This window comes from Panthera pardus, unplaced genomic scaffold (assembly GCF_024362965.1).
Source record: "Panthera pardus isolate Hobbes unplaced genomic scaffold, ASM2436296v1 HiC_scaffold_8, whole genome shotgun sequence".
Classification (NCBI taxonomy): Eukaryota; Metazoa; Chordata; class Mammalia; order Carnivora; family Felidae; genus Panthera; species Panthera pardus.
In genome coordinates this window covers 40,573,123-40,593,657 of record NW_026527013.1, presented here as the reverse complement: position 1 = coordinate 40,593,657, position 20,535 = coordinate 40,573,123, and the positions used below count along the sequence as shown (strand labels likewise).

The 20,535-nt window shown below is 42.5% G+C and overlaps 1 protein-coding gene across 1 annotated transcript in view; it reads right to left on the bottom strand.

Annotated features, from left to right (window-relative positions):
* GXYLT2 (glucoside xylosyltransferase 2) overlaps positions 1–20,535 on the bottom strand; it is a 96,685-nt gene that overhangs the window by 4,600 nt on the left and 71,550 nt on the right. Inside the window, exons 4-6 of the mRNA XM_053896688.1 lie at positions 15,171–15,422; positions 13,938–14,061; positions 2,961–3,133 (exon numbers count right to left, since the gene is read on the bottom strand). Of these exons, the coding sequence (XP_053752663.1) occupies positions 2,961–3,133; positions 13,938–14,061; positions 15,171–15,422 (549 nt within the window). The remainder of the gene's footprint in view (positions 1–2,960; positions 3,134–13,937; positions 14,062–15,170; positions 15,423–20,535) is intronic.

Sequence of the window (20,535 nt, the reverse complement as noted above, 5' to 3'; positions counted from 1 at the left end):
TTTATGTGAGTATAGTCTGGCTTCCTCCACCCACAATATATGCGTCCTGGGGACCAGGCTTTGTCAGTCTTGTTAACTTCTGAGTTTCTATAAGCTAGAATTGTTCCTGCAATAGATGATTGTTGGAAGAACTACTGACAGAACGTGTACCTGATAGATGACTTCCTTGGGTCACGATGGGAGGAGACTGCATGTCCCCTTTGCCAAACACAGACACACAGGCTTAGGATGTGTGTGTGAGAGAGACAGGAGATGGAAAGGAAAGGAAGCAGGAAAGAGGGACAGAAGGAAAGGGGGAAAGGGGAGAGGGACAAGAAGAATATTTTCAGAGAGGGATGAAGGGAGAAAGAAATACAGTGTGAGAGAGAGAAAATACTTAGGAAGAGAGAGAGAGAGAGAGCAAGTGAGACTATGTGGACAAGGTAGAAAAGGAGGCAAGTGTGAAACTGTTAATAACTTCTAATTATTGAGCACAACCATAGGTCATGTGCCATACTACAAGTTTAAAAACCATCAGTTTGTTGCATTCTTGCAACACTTTTATGAGGTAGGTAATATTATCATCTCCATTTCACAGATGAGGAAACTGAGGCCCAGTAAGGTAAGAGCAAAGAGTTAACGACTAATCACCAGAAAGGGGCAAAAATTGGGCCTTGAACCAAGGTCCGTTGACCCCTACCCCAAGCCCTGACCCCACCACATGACGGTGCCCAGCCCTGGGGACAGCGGGGAAACATGTCTTCCAAGAGGGAGTCTACTTCTAATCAGGTTTCAGGATGGGGTTAGTGAGCATTCCTGTCTGAAATGATTCAGTGAAAATGGTCCCTTTAGGCCCATGGGAGGATCATCATTGAGGGTATTTGGCAGGATCATTTATGACACAGTTATTCGTTTTCTTTCTGCTCCTCCAGAAAGCAAACAAGATGTATTGTAACTCGAGCCACAGTTGCTCAATTCCAGACTAGGGTTGACAGATCACAAAAGAAACCCAAGAACGGCTCTGAGGTATATATACCTGCTGCATACTCATTGAACTTCTGTTTCTACTCCTCAATGGCTTTGCCCCTGGAGCCATGTTTGAATATCTAACGTGATGGTAGCACTAAGTACAGAGCAAATTTTCTGTGTAATTAAATCACCTGGTCTTTGAAAACCACCAGCAGGAAATGCAGGAGAAGAAAGCAGTGTTAGCTTAGCTTACATGCAGGCTAAACTCATTCCCTGCAGAGAAAATTCTGGAAATTCCAGAGACTCTCCTCAGCAAGAGGCACAGTATTCACACACACAAAAATATATGCCTGTGTCTCAGGATTCACTCCCACCAAAGCCCACTTGTGACACCGTGAGGGTTTCTAAATTCTTAAGAAAAAAATCCTCTAAATCTACATACTTGATGTCTGGGGCCAGCAAATGTTTCCGATAAAGGACCAGATAGTAAATATTTTAGACTTTGTGGGCTACACAGTTTGTTATAAATACTCGTCTCTGTCATGATGGCTTCCAACCAACTACAGCCAAACACATAAATGAATGGGTGTCACTGTGTCCCAATAAGACTGTATTTATGAATGCTGAGATTGGAATTTCATATCACTGTCTCACATTACGAAATATTCATCTTTTCCTTTTTCCCCAGTGATTTACAAAACCATTCATAGCCCACATGTCTTGCAAACACAGGCAGCAAGGCAGATCTGGCCTGAGTTTGCTGACCCCTACTCTACGTCTTGGAATTACGGTTTCAAAAGGGACATCCCTGAATCTGTGCCACTCCTAACAATCTCCAGATAAAAAGCAACATCGAATGCAGCGTTTCCCACAGTGTGGGATGCAAGGCAAAAGCAGGCAGTATTTGAGATTTTAGGTAGTGAACCCCAAAGTGAGGTTTTTATCAACTTTCCCATTTACTGCAAGAAAATAGTTCCCAGGTATCTTTAATTCACTAGCACTTGCTAATCAATCCCTTCAAGGTTGTAAGAGGGGACCTCAGGCAGTGAGAAGTCCAGCTCCAGGCCTAAATTCTACTGTGTGATCTTTCAGACTCAATCACAGGTAATGACAGTACTGCTGGCTGGCTCTGGAGGGGCTGGGAGCTACCCTTGTGACATCTGACTTGGTGCACAGGCAACGCCCTGTAGTTTATTTGAAGGAATTGGGGTCAAAAACTCAGGTCCCTGCCCTGGGCCAGCCACGCTCAGATGCATATCTGCATTTCCATCCCAGGCACCCCATTTTGAGGCCTCCCAGGCACAAGGGATGGGGAGGATGGACACGGGAGGGGGGGAATGGTTTGGGAGGGTGGTATCTTTCCACTCCTCCCTTTTTCCCTTCTCCTTCCTCCTCCCCTGGCCTAAGGTCAGGGTCCTAAGGATGCAGAGGCCTTGAGATGACTTTTGCCTCTAGGCTGCATTCTGCTGATCAGTACCCTTTGCCGGGTAAAAATGCAACACGGGGGCTAGTGCCTCTTTTTGCCTCTTGAGTACACTGTTGCAATATGTAAATAAACACTTGATTCTTACTTACAGTCGGACCCCTTGTCCTAATCGACCACCTCCACGCCCACTTGTTCAACAGGATGCTGGCAACCAGGCAACAGGCTAAGCTCGAGCTGCATAATATCATTTTGTTCTTATTATGTTATCGTTACCCTAACGCATTCCCCTCTATTATGGCAAATGGCACTGGGTTTCTTTCTGATGATATTTAATTTCCTCCTTAAGTGAACTTAGTTGTAAATACTGAGTGGATATAGTGTGAGGACTTAGTTGTAAATACTGAGTGGATATAGTGTGAGGGGGCAAGTGGATATAATGAAATAGTGACTGGGATTGGGGAAAGGGATATCACTCACTGCTTCTGGGGGATTCTCTGGCCTTCAAAGGCACTGGTGACCAAAGCGCCTGTACCGTCTCGTGCTGAATAAGCATGTGTGTGCTGAACAGCGGCAAGAACACACTTACATCCCGTATTGCTTCATAGAGTGCTTTGAAAGTTGGCTGCTTTTCATCATGGTAGACGCCTCGGTTCCCGTGCAGAACAGACACGCCTTCCCGCTCAGCTTCTTTGCAGTTGCTTCCGTACATGCAGTGATCGGGACGGTAGTTCCACTGGCACGGGAACACATAGAGACACTCTGGCGGTGACAAGAGAAAGACATGTCCGCAGTCAGTGCCGGCTCTCCTCTGCATGACTGGTGCTTAAACCAGTGTTTCCATAATCTGCACACCACACGGGATTTCAGTGCATGGGAATGTGACCATGACCCACAGGCCTGATGTCACTCCATTTTTGTCCTTATTTTGAGGTAGGGAATTGAAGAGGCACATGCTAATGAGGCTGTAGGTTTCACCCAAAAAAGAAGGGCAGTGTATCACGGACAAGGAGGCAGACAAGGTCAGCAGACAGCCTGGGTCCGAATCCCAACTGTCTTCACTCAAAAACAGTGCAACCTAGAGCCAGTGAGTCAACCTCTCTGTGCTTCATTTTCCTCATCTGTAAGATGGGTACAACAGGACCTCCCTCTTACTGTGAGGATTAAATGTAAAAAACACTCAGCAGAATGCCAAGCACACAGTGGTGGTCAATAATGCTAGCGCTTGTAATCCCCTCTTTGTAAAGGTTTTATGAAATAGACAGACTTGAATGGGAATCAAGATCGAAGCAAAGATTCCTCTTTGGATTAAAAACCAAACAACAAACAAAATCAACAGGAAGGAAAAACAAACAAAAAAAAAACCCTACAAGGGTAAAGGGGGGAATCCCCCCAAAAGAGCAAAGGGAAAAAAAAAGCCCCTGTGTCAAGGTGACTATATACACTGTGAGCAATCATGTGCACACTTGTATATTTGTGTGTGCGTCTCTAAGCTGGTGGTTCTTTGCCAGGGCTCCCCTGGGGCCTTTGGGTGATGTCTGGAGGGAGATATGGAGGAGGCCACTACTGGTATCTAGCAGGTAGAGACCTGGGATACTCGAAACATTCCACAACGAACAGGACAGCCCCCATAAAAGTAACAGTGCCAAGGTTGAAAAACTCGGCTCGAATTCTGTTGGACTCAGAAAAATTCCTCCTGGTAGCTAGGGTTGTAAAATCAGCAATAAAGTCATGACCACTGAGCTTCCTGGCTCTGTAGCTTGATGCCTTTCAGGGCTGGGGCTGGAGAAGTATGGATGAAAGCTCTCTGCAAATGTTTGTCACTGTTTATGAGAAAGGCCCCCAGTGAGAACACAGAAGCATTAGAGCAAATCAATTACCATTGTCAGAAGAGCAACATAAAGCTGTGCTCCTTTGTTGGGCTGAGAGCTCTCCCTTCTCATGGAAAGGACCACAGCTTAGAGAATTACAGAGAACTTCAAGATGGAAAGCACACATCCTCTCTGGCAGACTGTGTATAATAATTCTACCACTCAGTTTTTACAGGCCATGCTGACATCCAGGCACCCTCCAATTCCTAAGCATTCCCAACACCCTGTGAGCTTTTCCTTTTCTCTGGAGGACCCCTTTCCGCCATGACGTTGCTCTTACATTCACTTCCACACTTTTAATCCATAGCTGGGAGAGAGTAGCGCTCATCCTGAAGTCACATTATCTAGATTTAAACTCCTCTTTTAGTTGTGTGACTTTTCTGCCCAATAGTGCAGAGGGGGGCATAAGGGTTCCATGAGGGAAAATATCTAAAAATGCTTTTTGCTTTTATTTTTTATTATTATTTTTTAAAGTTTATTGAGTTTTGAAAGAGAGAGAGCACAAGTGAGCAGAAGAGGGGCAGAGAGACAGGATCCCAAGCAGGCTCCATGCTGTCAGCACAGAGGTGAACGCGGGGCTCGAACTCATGAACTGTGAGATCACGACCTGAGCTGAAACCAAGAGTTGGTGCTTAACCAACCGAGCCACCCAGGTGCCCCTGCCTGTGTGCTTTTAAACGGTGTCTGACCTCAGCCCAGTTGTGGCCTTTTGTAACCCCGTGAATCCCATCACTCATTTCTGATACCTGCCTGCATCTGCAATTGCAATTCCTGCTTAAGCACCTGCTAATGTTCCCTGCTGAGTGAATCACTCTAGAAGCCATCTCTGTTTCTGTAAATATGCTGATTGAATCAACAAATATTTATTGAGCGCCTGCTATGTATTCAGTGGACAAAGGAGAGTGGTTCCTGCCTTTGTGTTGTTTGAGACTGGTGATGGAGGTTTTTGCCTCTTCCCAGGTAATGCAGGACCCACTAAAAAAGGAAACCTTCTGCCTCTTTGCAGCCTCCGTAGAGGACCTAGTCCAGTGAGGGCACTCTAAGGCAGAGGATGAATAGAAAGGCTGTGGAATCAAACAAAGGCTATGTTCGAAGTTGGCTTCTATCACCTCCTGGTTCTATGACGTTGGTGAGTTATCTGGACCCCAATTTAGAAGCCGTAAAAGGAAGCTAAATTATCTGGGGCTGAATTCCAGCTTTATCATGTGCTGGCTGTGACGGTACAGTGTAATGGCTAAGGAGGCAAGCTCTGAAGTCAACCCATTGGGTTTGAATACAGGATTACCACTACTTGCATGCATTCAGGCAAATTACATAATTTTTGTGGGCCTGAGTTTCATCATCTGTAAAAGGAGGAGGACTGTAAATATCACTTGTCCAGAAGGATTCTGGGGAGTACTAACTGAGCTTATAAGTATTTGGAACATGCTGGCACAAAAACAGGCACTCAGGTTAATGGAACAGAATAGAGAACCCAGAAATGGGCCCACAAACGTATGGCCAACTAATTTTTGACAAAGCAGGAAAGAATATCCAATGGAATAAAGACAGTCTCTTCAGCAAGTGGTGCTGGGAAAACTGGACAGCGACATGCAGAAAAATGAACCTGGACCACTTTCTTACACCATACACAAAAATAAACTCAAAACGGATGAAAGACCTAAATGTAAGACAGGAAGCCATCAAAATCCTCGAGGAGAAAGCAGGCAAAAACCTCTTTGACTTCGGCCGCAGCAACTTCTTACTCAACACATCTCCGGAGGCAAGGGAAACAAAAGCAAAAATGAACTATTGGGATCCCCTCCAAATGAAAAGCTTCTGTACAGCGAAAGAAACCATCAGCAAAACTAAAAGGCAACTGACAGAATGGGAGAAGATATTTGCAAGTGGCATAGCAGATAAAGAGTTAGTATCCAAAACCTATAAAGAACTTATCAAACTCAGCACCCAAAAAACAAATAATCCAGTGAAGAAATGGGCAAAAGACATGAATAGACACCTCTCCAAAGAAGACATCCAGATGGCCAACCGACACATGAAAAACTGCTCAACATTACTCAGCATCAGGGAAATACAAATCAAAACCATGATGAGATACTACCTCACACCTGTCAGAATGGCTAACATTAACAACTCAGGCAATAACAGGTGTTGCCGAGGATGCAGAGAGAGAGGATCTCTTTTGTACTGCTGGTGGGAATGCAAACTGGGGCAGCCACTCTGGAAAACATTATGGAGGTTGCTCAAAAAACTAAAAATAGAACTACCCTATGACCCAGCAATTGCACTACTAGGCATTTATCCAAGGGATACAGGAATGCTGTTTCGAAGGGACACATGCACCCCCGTGTTTATAGCAGCACTATTAACAATAGCCAAATATGGAAAGAGCCCAAATGTCCATCGATGGATGAATGGATAAAGAAGATGTGGGGTGTGTATATATACACACACACACACACACACACACACACACAATGGAGTATGACCCGGCAATCAAAAAGAATGAAATCGGGGCGCCTGGGTGGCGCAGTTGGTTAAGCGTCCGACTTCAGCCAGGTCACGATCTCGCGGTCCGTGAGTTCGAGCCCCGCGTCAGGCTCTGGGCTGATGGCTCAGAGCCTGGAGCCTGCTTCCGATTCTGTGTCTCCCTCTCTCTCTGCCCCTCCCCCGTTCATGCTCTGTCTCTCTCTGTCCCAAAAATAAATAAAAAACGTTGAAAAAAAAAAATTAAAAAAAAAAAAAAGAATGAAATCTTGCGATTTGCAACTACATGGATGGAACCAGAAGGTGTTATGCTAAGCGAAATTAGTCAGTCAGAGAAAGACATATATCATAGGACTTCACTCATATGAGGACTTTAAGACACAGAACAGATGAACACAAGGGAAGCGAAGGAAAAATAATATAAAAATAGGGAGGGGGGACAAAACATAAGATGCTATTAAATACAGAGAACAAACAGAGGGTTACTGGAGGGGTTGTGGGAGGGGGGATGGGCTAAATGGGTAAGGGGCACTAAGGAATCTACTCCTGAAATCGTTGTTGCACTATATACTAACTAACTTGGATGTAAATTTTAAAAAATAATAAAATAAGTATTTGGAAGAGTACCTAGCACATTAGAAAGCATACAATAACTGTAAGCTGTAATAATTATCACCAATGTTACTGTTAAGAACTATTGCATTAGGTCACTGGTAGGATAAAACAAAATCAAGGGAATGAGTCTAGCATAGTTCCCAACACATAGTACATTGGTAATAAATGTTTTACTCCAACTGTTTGTAGCTATGCAGGTGGCCAGTAATTCTTAAACTTTTATGGATCCACACATCTCTCTCGGAATGCAATGAAAGCTTGGGATGCCTGGGGGGCTCAGTCGGTTAAGTGTCCAACTCTCGGTTTCAACTCAGGTTGTGATCTCACGGTTTTGTAAGTTTGAGCCCCACATCTGGCTCCAAGCTGACAGTGCGGAGCCTGCTTGGGATTCTCTGTCTCCTTCTCTGTCTGCCCTTCCCCCACTTGCACTGCCTCTGTCTCTCTCAAAATAAATAAATAAACTTTTAAAAAATTGTAAAAAAAGAATCTAACAAAAGCTTTAGACCCCATCGTTGGAAAAGTACAACTGGATATATCTAAGAACATTTGCTCATAAGTTTAGGGGCTTACCGGTCTCCCAAAGACCACCTAAGAACCCAGTGGTTGAACTCTGAGTATGCAACTGGTTTCTAGATAGAATTCAATTCACATCTTTTACAATCCTTTTCAGAATTTTGCAGAGGAAGAAACACAAAACACATGGAGCATATACATTGAAACAAGCATTTATTCACACACTGCAAGGCAGTGGTGTCGTTGGATGATAAGGTTCTGCTCCTGCTCTCAGAGAATTTATACTCTTGTACAGGAGACAGCATAGAGTATATAGTAAGAGAACATGTTTTTATCAGGTTTCATAGAAAGGAGGACATTTAAGTAAAGTTCCATTTGAACTCAGGCTTACAGACTAAGGATGGGACTTTGACAGTCAGAAATGCAGGCCTGGAAGAGCATTCGAGGAGAAAATGGCTGGATCATGGTGAAGAGTCTGGAAATCAGAGTGTGCTTTACAAAAGATGAGCCGTTCAATTTCGCTAGGATAAATTCAGTCTCTTCCAAGGGGAAGATAATGGTAACAAACTTGTCATATATAGAATGCTCTGACCTAAAACATTCAAGAAATATCAGTCTATAGTGGATTGCAAGTAACTAACTTTGATTCTAGTTTGAAGGAGAAAATGAGTAAGAGAAAGGAATTTGCCTTTGGAAAGAGCGGGTGGCTCATAAAATCAGAGGTAAAGCTGAACTGGGTCAAGAAGTGGGACAGCTCCTGGGCTCTGAGAGGTGGGCACTAATTAATGTCAGCTTTTCACGACTGCTGCCAGTTCCACAACCTTGGCTACTTTCTACTCCTGGATCCCCAGTCAGGTTGGGAGGACATGGTCTGACTGGGCGAGTGGGAGTCAGGAGCAGACTAGGCTCTAAGATTGCTTGCAAGAGCGAATGGGGTATGGGGAGGGAGGGGGAGAGGGAGGGGGTGAAGAGACAGAAAGAGAGAGAGAGGGAGAGAGAGAGGGAAAAGTAATTCCCCTGAGAAAACTGGAGCCCTGTTACCCAAAGAAAGGAAAATCAAGAGTGGGCAGTTAAAAAGTAACAGACGTGTCTCTATTCACAAATTTTGCATGGGTTACACTTTGCAATCTCCATTTTTTAAGGGGGGAAGGAGAAGAGGGGTGGACTGAAGAGGCAACCCCTATGGAGATCAGTTGATGAACATGCAGAGTGGACTCATGATGGTTATTTGGCATGTGATCAATAACCATTCTGAAATGGATCTATTCGATTATCAGGGCACGATTATCAGGGCTGTCAAAATCTGATGGTTAAAAATGATAGCATGGGGAAATGTCCAGGTTACTTTCTGCTGCTCGGGAAATAATACGGTGAGTGGTTTTAAAATTCCAAATCCCCAGAGCCTTAAACCACTGCAATTTATTTTAAAATATTTTTCCAAGCCAAGCCCTGTTTAAGCCCTGAGTCTTTGCTATTTTCCTCTCATTTTACATAGATAAAGAAGCTCATTAACTGATTATCTATGGCTCTAGAGTCCGTTAGTGATCCCTTCAGGAGTCTACATTTATTTCCAGAGCCCCCTAACTATTTGCAAAGTACTGTGTGAATTGATTATTCCTTACGTTTCTGATTATTGCGAACTCTTGAGATCTCTAAGATTATGGAAGAGCTCAATGCCTGGTCATCTTCACTTCATGGTGAAACAGGCTTACTCCTCATTTGCTATATTACCAACAGAATGGAGGCTGTTGGATTGCATCATTAACAGTTATTTTCATTTTTTAGTTTTGTTTCTTTACTGTCTCATTCTGGAACTAGGCTTTCCTAGCATCCTCTTCTTCCTTCTTCCAGAATGTGCCCTGTTCCAGAGAAGGGCAATTAATTCTTCCAAGAAGGCCTCCCTAATCACACAATCTAAAGAAGCAATCCTCTCCCTCCAGACAGGCTCTTTCTCTCAACCTCTCATCTGTTCCCTTGATAGCATTTATCACAACGTGTGATTTGGAACTAGTTGCTGTTCTTTGGAAGTCTACCTCTTCCAATTAAAAGGTGGGTATCATGAAAAGAGGAACTTGTCCATTCTGTCTGCTGCCATATCCCCAGTGCCCACCATGGTGGCTGGCACATAGTAGGCGCTCAAAAATACCTGCTGAATGAATGAGTGCATGGAACCTTATACGTTCCTTTACCACATGTGTTCTTCGGCTTTCTCTTACTTTCTCTTTCTCCTTCCTCTCCTCGCTTTCCCTCCTGTGGACTTTCTCCTCTGTTCACTTCCCTTTTTCACTTCATTCTCTTAAATCCATGTGTTCAACCAGCCAACACTTCTGAAGACCAACCCTGCTTCAGGCGTGAAGTCTTGCACGTGAAAGACAAAAAGTAGATACAATCCCTTACCACAAGGAGCCTACAATCTTCATTCTTGTGCTTTGTATCAGAGCTCATGAAACCCCCAGATTCCCCAAACAATAAGGTGTTTCCAGTCTCCCAGAACAGTCCTAACACCAGATAGTGGGGGCTGTCAACTCTGACAACACACTCATTGCTGTCAGATCCTGGGAGCTCTTGGGGTGGGGGAGGGTCCAGGGTGGCTGCACACTCAAGTGCAGGGCTCCAGTGACCCTGGCAGTGTGAGAACAAGGCCCTAATGGGGCCACTGAAGAGACCTGTGCCATGTGAGTATGTGTCCTGCTCCCTGTGGCCCCACCAAACCCCTCACTCAACTACCCTATGTAGATTCTAGCCCATGACAACCTGGGTATATTCCAGGGGTATTTCAGCTCTTCCCTCTCCCAGTGGGCAGCATCCTACTGTTACTCTCTGGCTGAGTGCCTTGCCTTGTCGTCTATACTTGGCTGGTTTCGTTTCCTTCCTTCCCTGTGCACAGCCCACCTTTATGAAAATTATTCCCGAAGAAAGGAGAGACCTAGGGGCTCATGTCTGAGAAAGGAAAATGCCACAAGGCCTTGCTCTTCTGGCTCCTGATGACCAGATTGTGGGTGGTCTCCTTATCCAAAGAGAACTAAGTTCCAGCTGGGCTGGAAATCAGTTATAGGCTGGGCTGGGCAAATTTCTCTCTCTTTCTCTTTCTCCTTGGTCTCTCTTTCTCTTCAAGAATGTGAATTAGGAAACATAGGGGGCTGTTACCAAATATGCATCATCATTGGCTGTGGGCTTGTTAGGCTGGGCCACATATAAAGAGAATGCTGAGAAACAGAATGGAATCAGGTAGGCGTGGAGAGAAGCAAGGACAGCAGAGATCCTGGGGCCTCTGAGGGACAGAGAAATCAGCTTTGGTCCTTAGCAGATTCCCAAGAGGCCTAGCACAATCTGCCCCATGTGTTCCCAGGACCGCCCCCTGGTCCCTTCCTTAGCTGGCCTGACTATAACACATTTTAAAGGGCACCTGGGTGGCTCAGTTGGTTAAGCGTCTGACTCTCGATTTCAGCTCAGGTTATGATTTCACGGTTCATGGGTTTGAGCCCTGCGTCTATCAGCATAGAGCCCTGCTTGGGATTCTTTCTCTCTCTGCCCCTCCTCCCATTCTCTCTTTCAAAATAAATAGATAAACATTAAAAAAAAACCACACATTTTTAAAAAGTGGTGTTATTGACCACAGGAGGCTATGAGTAATGTTCCAGACATGTGTTCAGGTTTTTTGTGCATTGCTTCTTTGTCCATGGCAACTTACAGAACCATAATAGCAAATATGTTTATATCCTGTGTTGGGGCCAATCTCCTCTCCCTCTCTCCTTTCTAGGGATAAAGGTGACACATCTTTTTTCAAAATAGTTTTCGGGTTTAGAGAGAGTGATCGCAACACATATAAACAAAGAAAAGGCTTATAATGTGAAAGATACCAATGGATTTCAGTTCAAAGATCTCATGTTTAATAAAGCACCTGAAAAAGGTATGAAAAAGGAAGATCCAATGCAGGTGACACAAAGAATAATCAAGGAGCTACCTAGTAATTTGCTGATCTAAAGCTAGAAAACTTGGTTATTGGTCCTGCTCAGAACCAGGGTTTAGAACAACTTGAAAAATTATTTTATAATGTTCAAGTACTCAATGGATTTACGATGGGGAGCACAGAGAAAACCAGCTGGTTTTCAGCTCCAATTAAAGACAAGGGCTCCTGTCTAATTGTAAAGCTGCTTACAACTGCCTTCAAGTATTATTTACTCACTGATCACGTCCTCAAATAATCTGCAACAGGCTAAGAGGATTTCTGGGGAGGAAATTGTGCGAATCTTTTGAATTCCTATTTGGGAGTATGTACAGATGGGCTTGTAAAAGATAGTTTTAGCCACATTACAGAGGGAAAATTGCAATATTTAAAGGACAAATAATTCAGTGGAGAGATACATTTTGGGATGTCTGCCCAGCTCTGTAGGATTCCCCTTGTTTAGAATTTCCCCTCTCTCCCAAACCCATAGGGCTGAAGTTGGGAGTGGTGTGGGTTTGTACCCCTCCTCCGTCACTCATTAGCAGTGCTGCAAATTATCGAACAAACTCTCTGTCCCTTGGTATCTTTGTCTGTATAATGGGGATTATATTCTCGGGTGGTTTTGAGGATTAGAGAAGATAATGCTTAGAACAGCACCTGGCATTTAGTAAATAATAAATGTCAGCCATGATTTCTCAGCTCCATGCTCCTGGCCTAGCTGGAACCGTCTGCTTTCTCCCCCTGGGAATTTGGAATTGGGATGGAATTGGGGGTTAATCCTTCCATGTGGCTGCACCTGGAGTATGAAGCCTTGGTACTCTACTTTGAGGCCTGAGGAGCAGAGAATGAGGTCCACAACGAGAAGAATAAACAACCTCAGTGGGAGAAAGCAAGTCCGACCTGGGATCCTCATCAATTTCCCTGTCCTGCTTCATGTTCCGGGCTGAGTCTGCTGGCCTTCCCGCCCTGGTTTCTAGCAGACATCAGTTTGCTTATAAAAAAGTATCCTTTGTGCTTGGGCTAACTTGGGGGATCTTTTATATGCAACCAAGAGTCCTAACTAATACATCAACACCTAGAAAAAAAGATGAAATCTGCTTATGAAGAAAAGGAGGAGATACAGACCTTAAATTCCCTGTTACTGTCAGAGGGAAATGGATTAAAACAGGCCACCAGTGAATGGCCAAGACATTCCCTTCATCAATGAATTAGTAGTGGTAATTTTCCCCAGAAACTCGGTTTCAATCTGCTTTTTTTTCTTTTCCAGGATTTGCTCCATTTAGATCCAACGACATACGACATTAGGTTTTAGTTCAGAGTTTTGTTTAAAAAAAATTGCAAGTACAAAGTAGGCGCTTCCAAGGTGACATGACAGACAGAAAGAAGTCTTTATAAACAGGAGTCTCTACTTCAGGATTTTTTCAAAGAAATGGATGGAATAGGTCCAGGTGAGGAGTGCCCTTTTTCTCCCCCAAAGGTCTTTCTCAAGAAGAAAACATGGTTTTGATTTTTAACAACATAAATAATGGTTTTAGCAAAGAAGAAAGAGGGAAATTTTATTAGTTTTAGGTGTCGACAACAGCCAAGAAACATAGATCAGAAATGTTCTTCTCCCTCCGTCCCCCAACTCCGCCAAATCACTGATGTAACAATCTAAGAACATCTTTTGCCTCCCGTGAAAAGAAAAAGGAACTGGGGAATCTAAGTCCTTATTTTAGGCTCATTTAACTCCCAGACAAGTCACTTAACTGTAGGGATCTCAAGAAATCAATTCCCCTCAATCTAGCCATTGTTCAGCTGTGGAAGGCCTCGTGCCTAGCCTATAATGTTGTCATTCAGTTCTGTGCCCTGCCATTAGTTTGGACCACACTTCTTAGAAGAATGGTGTGGCAAAAATCGAAAAGATATTCTCAAAAAACAGAGTCCAGTGTTGGAGGTTTCAACATTTGGCCTTTTGTGTCAGAAGTGTGTGGGCCGCCTCTGGGAGAAGCCCAGGGGGTGAATGAAAGGACGCACTTCACAGGGGACACAGGCACAATTCAGGCTCAGTCAATAGCAGACCAGGCTGGAATGCGCTCTGAGGGGCGAGGTGGGTGAACTCCTACACAAAGGGCATTCTCGCAAGAGAGCCTACCTGGATTGAAATAAAAAATAATATTTAATAAATCCTGGTCTCCCCATGTGATGGCATTCTTGTACTTCTGGTACAGAGGGTACAACATGTCCTCCCAAGCCAAGCCTGTTGGAATCATGCTGTTCTGGAAAAGAGACAACCATTAGAGTGGCTGAGGCAAAGCAAATACATTTTGTCCACTGAGAAACAGTGCAGAGGACCCCAAAGCCCCCAAGCCCCCCTAGGAAGCAAATAGGAGGGGCCCTGATGGCCTCAAGACATAGGACAAAGCAAAACTAGGGCTGGAAACTGTAGAGTTTTGCCAGATGGGGTAGCACATAGATACTAGATGGGCCAGGAACCACTAGTTGGGTGGTTCCAACTATGCCCAAATTGAAACTCTCTTTCTTATGCTTAATTCCTGCCTCAGAGGGGAAGGAACAAAATACAGATGGCAGAGTTAAGGTATCTAAGGGAAAACACCTTCTCCTTGTCTTAACATAATTTACTTTTAAAATAAAAGCAACACATTTATAGACTAAATATTCAAATAGCACACAAAGATAAAATTAAAAAGTAAGAGTATTCTTCCTACATCCTCCTACCATTTCCACCCCCACTCTTCCCAGAAATATCCACAGTTAACAATCAGGTATTCTCTTAGGTATTTCTTCTGGAAATTTCTAAGCCATAAAAGAGATCATACTTATGGTACCATGCTTTGTTGCATTTTAACTTTTTTCCCTTAATATCTTTTTAGAGATCTTATGTATCTTACCTATAGATTGATCTACTTCTTAATTAGAGGATGATTTTTTTTAATTGACTAGCTCTCTACTGAGGTTTATTTAAGTTCTTTCCAGTTCTCTACTAGGATAAAAGATGAGGCCATGAGCAGCCTTGTACAAATATCTCTGTATACATATGTAAATATATCCCTAGGATAATTTCACAAAATTTTCCATGGTTTTTGAAGCTTTGGGTAAACACAGAATTCAAACATTATAGAATTCAGAAATGCAACATAACATTCTTGAATAGTAACTGTGCTGTAGCTTTAAATACCATAAACACCTGGGCTCTTCCTGAACAAACATTTCATAACTTTGCAAATATTTTCCTCTTCCCTGGCTCCTTCCTTCCTCACCTACAAGCCCCTTACTTCCAAAAGCAGTACATTGACAATCTAGGAACATCACTGTTGAAATGACAAAATCCTGAATTTTAAACATGAAATATAAAGTATTTCCTTACCTTAAACTGGGCACTTCTTATACGAGTTAAATTCATCAGCATGACTCCTGAATTAACTCCCGCAGAGCCATAGAAAGGGTGCCGAGCAAAGCGGCTGTACCAGCCAATCTTGGGGATTTCATGCTCAGGGGCCATGGCTGCAAGCTGGGTGGCATTAAACTGCCTCAGAAGCTTCCATATGTCATCGACAGGTCTCAGAAAGAGAACGTCGGTGTCCACATAGAGAAGTGAATCCACATCCTTTAAAATCACCTTTGTGTGTTGGGGGGGGGGGGGCAGGGAGGGAAGAGAAACCAAAACAAAAACAAATCAGAAACAGAGGAAGTAGGCTGATATGTCAACAGTGCCATCAATTTCACTGGTCAAGGCTGAATTGCACAAAGGGTGGTACCACTCTTAGCTTCCATTCCTCCTTTGACTCCAAGGATACATATTAATTGAAGGGTAGAGACTCAAAGGAAGATAAACCTTCATTTAGTTTGCTTCAATTCTAGGACCCTAGACTGTATTTGGGAAGGGTTGAACTTTCAGTCCATCAGCATATGGACTGAGGGTCTCTTGTGTACTTTCATCCTTCAGTGAAGCCATCTGTCTTTCTCAGTTTTTCTTAGAATGAGGGTCTGGCATTGGACAGCCTGAAGTGGACAATCCCTAGACTAGCTCATGCCAGGCTTTGGGGTAAATACTCTCTGTCTCTGGATCCATTTCTTCTAGTGCCGATGGGTATAACTGCACCTTTTTGAATAAACATTTTCAGCTAAGATTTAGTCTCGGGAACAGGCGAAAACAAATCATTGGCAAGCTTGGTTTGTAGATCAGGGATTGGCAAACTTTGTCTCTAAAGGGTCAGATAATAAATCTTTCAGTCTCTTTCAGTCTCTTTTCATGGCAACAATACAAGTCTGCCATGGTAGCATGAAAGTTACAACAATGCATAAAGGAACGGGCACGGCTGTGTTCCAATGAAACTTTATTTGCGGACACTAAAATTTGTATTTTATAGAATTTTCAGATGCTACAAAATCTTTTGATTTTTTTTTTTTAACCATATGAAATGTAAAAGCCATTCTTGGCTCATGGGCTGTGGATTTCAACCTCTATTGCTGTTCTTTCAAGCCAGCCATCTAATAAAGCAAATGAATTCTCCTGTCCTAACTGCTTTGCTTACCAGAGTTTTGCCTTGGAGTTAGAGATTTCAAAGCCTTAGTTAGTAATAGTGTTATTTGCCTTGTTTTGCCATTATTCCGCAAATTTAGTGGTAGCTTAATTAAGGAAGGATTTGAATATTCCTGTATCCCTGGCCTAATGTTATCCAAACAGCACCACAACACCTACTACCATAGTGACACTTGCAATGGGGTGAATGTCTGTATCTTCAAAATTCACCTGCTAAAGCCCTAACCCCCAACGTGATGGTATTTGTAGATGGGGCCTATGGGAGGAAATTAAGGTTCAATTAGGTCATGAGAGTGGGGTCTTCATGAAGGGATGAGTGCCCTTATAAGAAGAGAGGCCAGACACCTTGGTCTCCGTCTATCATGAAAGAAAATAATGAGAAGCAGTGTCTCAAGCCAGGAAGAGGTACTTAAAACCCGACCATGCTGGCACCCTGATCTTTGACTTCCAGCCGCCAGACCTATGAGAAAAGAAATTTCTGTGGTTTAAGCCACCCAATCTATGGTATTTTGTTACGGCAAGCCGACTAAGACAATATTCCATTGGAATCTCCAATATTTAAAACTGATGAACATGTATGTGCACTATACGATGTAGGTATCATGCAGATTTCAGATTTGAATGATTTCAGAGCTTAGGTGATCAGCCACAGGATTCAGCTTTCTTTCTCATCTAGTAGAGGAATAGATTTTACAAACCAATAAAATGAAATTAAGAATAATGATCACAAAAAAAATTAATAATAATAATGATCACCTATCATTTCTTAAAAGATTATCTTGACATCCATCTTAACCACTTGACAATCTCGATTTTAGAATTAAGATGAATCCTTCGAATTGAACACACATACTTAAAAACTCCCCTACCTTATCCTTATTTTTTCTTATTTTCCTATGGAAAAGTAAAAAAATTTGCCACAGATTAGCCTCTGTTTGATAATTTTTTTTTTTTTAATTACAGTTCCAGAGTACGGTGGAGCAAGGGCAAACTCTCTACAAAAGTATTAGTAAATGCATGTTATGATAAAAATTATGAACTACATGTAAATACAATTATGATGTCTTGTATGTCCAACACAATCCCAAGGGCTCAACATTCTGCCAATTTATTTTACTGGGAAGAAAAACTAAAGCAAAATAAAGGGCTCTGCCCAAGTTCATATGTCAAATAATGCTAATGATGGCTGCATTTTGGCTAATAAGGTTATAACAAGATTAAGTCACTTTCTAGAATGTGTTTTCATGGAAAAGAGACTGTATGGTGTTCCAATATAAAGCTAACTTAGAATTACAGAATTCGAGAGGAAGAGAAACCTATTTAAACCCATGTGAAATAGTACAAATTTCTCTTTATGGCTGATTATCTAATAAGGCCTGAATAAAAGCTCACAATGTAATGTTTTAATAAATTAAGGGTTATGCAGTCATCTGCCCAAAAGAATCAAGCTTGGTGATTTGCACTTGATCTTAGCCAAAAGGCTAAGAAGTGATAAGCTTGCTGACTTGATCACCCTAATTTTTTTCTTGGCCTTAATCATTTTTATTCAAGTTATCATTACTTTCTTCTTCAAAATGTTACCACTCCTCATCAAAACAAAAAAGAAGAAAACAAAAAGACTCTTCTGAAGAAGGTCTGGAAAAAAAAAACAAACTAAAAAGATCTGAAGAATGGAGATATTCCAACATGAAGTTATAGGCAATATCTTTTTTTTTTTTTCCTTTAATTTTTTTTTTTTTAAATTTTTTTTTTCTTTTTCTTTTTTTTTTTTTTAATATATGAAATTTACTGTCAAATTGGTTTCCATACAACACCCAGTGCTCATCCCAAAAGGTGCCCTCCTCAATACCCATCACCCACCCTGCCCTCCCTCCCACCCTGCCCTCCCTCCCACCCCCCATCAACCCTCAGTTTGTTCTCAGTTTTTTTTAACAGTCTCTAATGCTTTGGCTCTCTCCCACTCTAACCTCTTTTTTTTTTTTTTTTTTCCTTCCCCTCCCCCATGGGTTTCTGTTATGTTTCTCAGGATCCACATAAGAGTGAAACCATATGGTATCTGTCTTTCTCTGTATGGCTTATTTCACTTAGCATCACACTCTCCAGTTCCATCCATGTTGCTACAAAAGGCCATATTTCATTTTTTCTCATTATAGGCAATATCTTTAATCAAGAGAGAAAAAGGCAAAAAAAGTTGTATCAGACATTTATAAAATGAGAATAAACTCACTTACATTGGGTAAAATTTTTATTTAACCCATATCCAATTATTTGATATGAAAGACTGCTCCAGTTTTTTATTATTAGAAACAACACTACAATAGGTGCCTTTCTAGGGAAATTTCTAAGCACATAATAAGGCATTTCTTTTTCTCCTTTTTTTAATTTAATTTTTTCAAGTTTGTTGGTTTATTTATTTATTTATTTGGGGGGGGGGCGCGGAATGAGCACGAGTGTGGGAAGGGCAAAGAGAGAGAGGGGAGAGAGAGAATCCCAAGTAGGCTCCACGCTGTCAGCGCAGAGCCCCAGGTGGGGCTTGAGCTCATGAATCTGTGACATCATAACCTGAGCCGAAACAGAGACTTGGCTGTTTAACCAACTGAGCCACCCAGGTACCCTGGCATTTCTTTTTACTGTAGCAAATATTTACGCAGTTCAAAATAAAAATATCCTGAAGTAAATTTATTGACAGTTTATTCTTCCTTGTGATTCTGTTACCAACTCCCTCTCTTAGAGGTAACCGCTGATAACGGACTGCCCTTTGCTGTGTCAGAGATATTTTATGCATGTATAGAGCTATGCATGTACAATCCCCTTTCATGCTACAAATGGTAGCAGAGCATACACAATGTTATCGGCCTGCTATAAAAATAAATAAATAAAACAGTCATGCAGGAGGACTTGACGTATCGGCACACAAAGATTTTGTTCATTGTTTTTTACTTATTATTATCTACTTACATGTTATAGAACATTTAGGTCGTTTTCAAGCTTTTGTTATGAAAAAAAAGTGTCACAGTGAGAAACCTCCTCATCTTAACCCATTTCCAACATACATGAGTTTCTCTGTAGGGTAAATTCCTTAGTCAAAGAGTACATGCATTTGTACGCGTGATACATATTGCCAAACTACTTCTCTAGAAGTGGACCCCTTTGGACTTCAACCAACAAGGTAAGAGGTTGCCTTTTTGATCACACTTCAGGGTCTGGGCCTACACGGAGCACACCTCAGGGTTTCAGCATTGCAATTCATTTTAGTTCATATTTTCTTGCAAGTCTTGCCCTGGAGGACTGCCTGGGATCGTGTACTATGGCAAGAAGTGATGCGTATCTGGAAGACCAATGAGAAACATTTAAGGACACTTGGATTCCAGTGCTGGCACCACCAGATGGCACCCACACAGGCCCCAGATCCGAATGCTTCCTAGGTGGAAACCCTCTATAAACCTTCTCCAAGCCATATCTAACCCCTCCTCTGGTGATGTGTGATTCTGGAGATGTGCTTCCTGGACTAGGACCAAGGGACATGGAAGAAAAATTTAGGAATACATTTTCTAGCTGCTAATTCTGGAAAACTTGCAAGTCTTCAGTTAAGAAGGCAAAGCCAGGGGCGCCTGGGTGGCTCAGTCGGTTAAGCATCTGACTTCTGCTCAGGTCATGATCTCGTGGTTTGTGAGCTGCATCGGGCTCTGTGCTGACAGCTCAGAGCCTGGAGCCTGCTTGAGTTTCTTTGTCTCCCTCTCTCTCTGCCCCTCCCCCGCTTGTTCTCTCTCTCTCTCTCTCTCTCTCTCTCTCTCCCCCTCTCTTTCTCTCTGTCAAAAATAAATAAAGCATGAAAACAAATTTTTTTACAAAAGGCAAAGCCAGTTCAACCTATGCTACAGATTGCAAACTAAGGCCTGTGGGTCAAATTCAGCCAGTGAATGGATTTTTAAGAAAATTTCATACATAGCCTTTTGAAAAAATTGAATTAGTTGCCAACATTTTTTAAAAACTGAAGGTTTCTCAGAAATATCTGCATTTCTGTCTTAAAAGAAATCGACGGCCCCAGCAAGAACAGCCTGCATCCTACAAGGGAAAAATCTGCTGGTGCTGGTTTACAGGCACTCCTTGCATTTCCTGCTCATTTACACAATAAACATTGATGGAGGGTCCACTAGGTGCCAGGGGTGACCAGCAGTGACCAAGACAG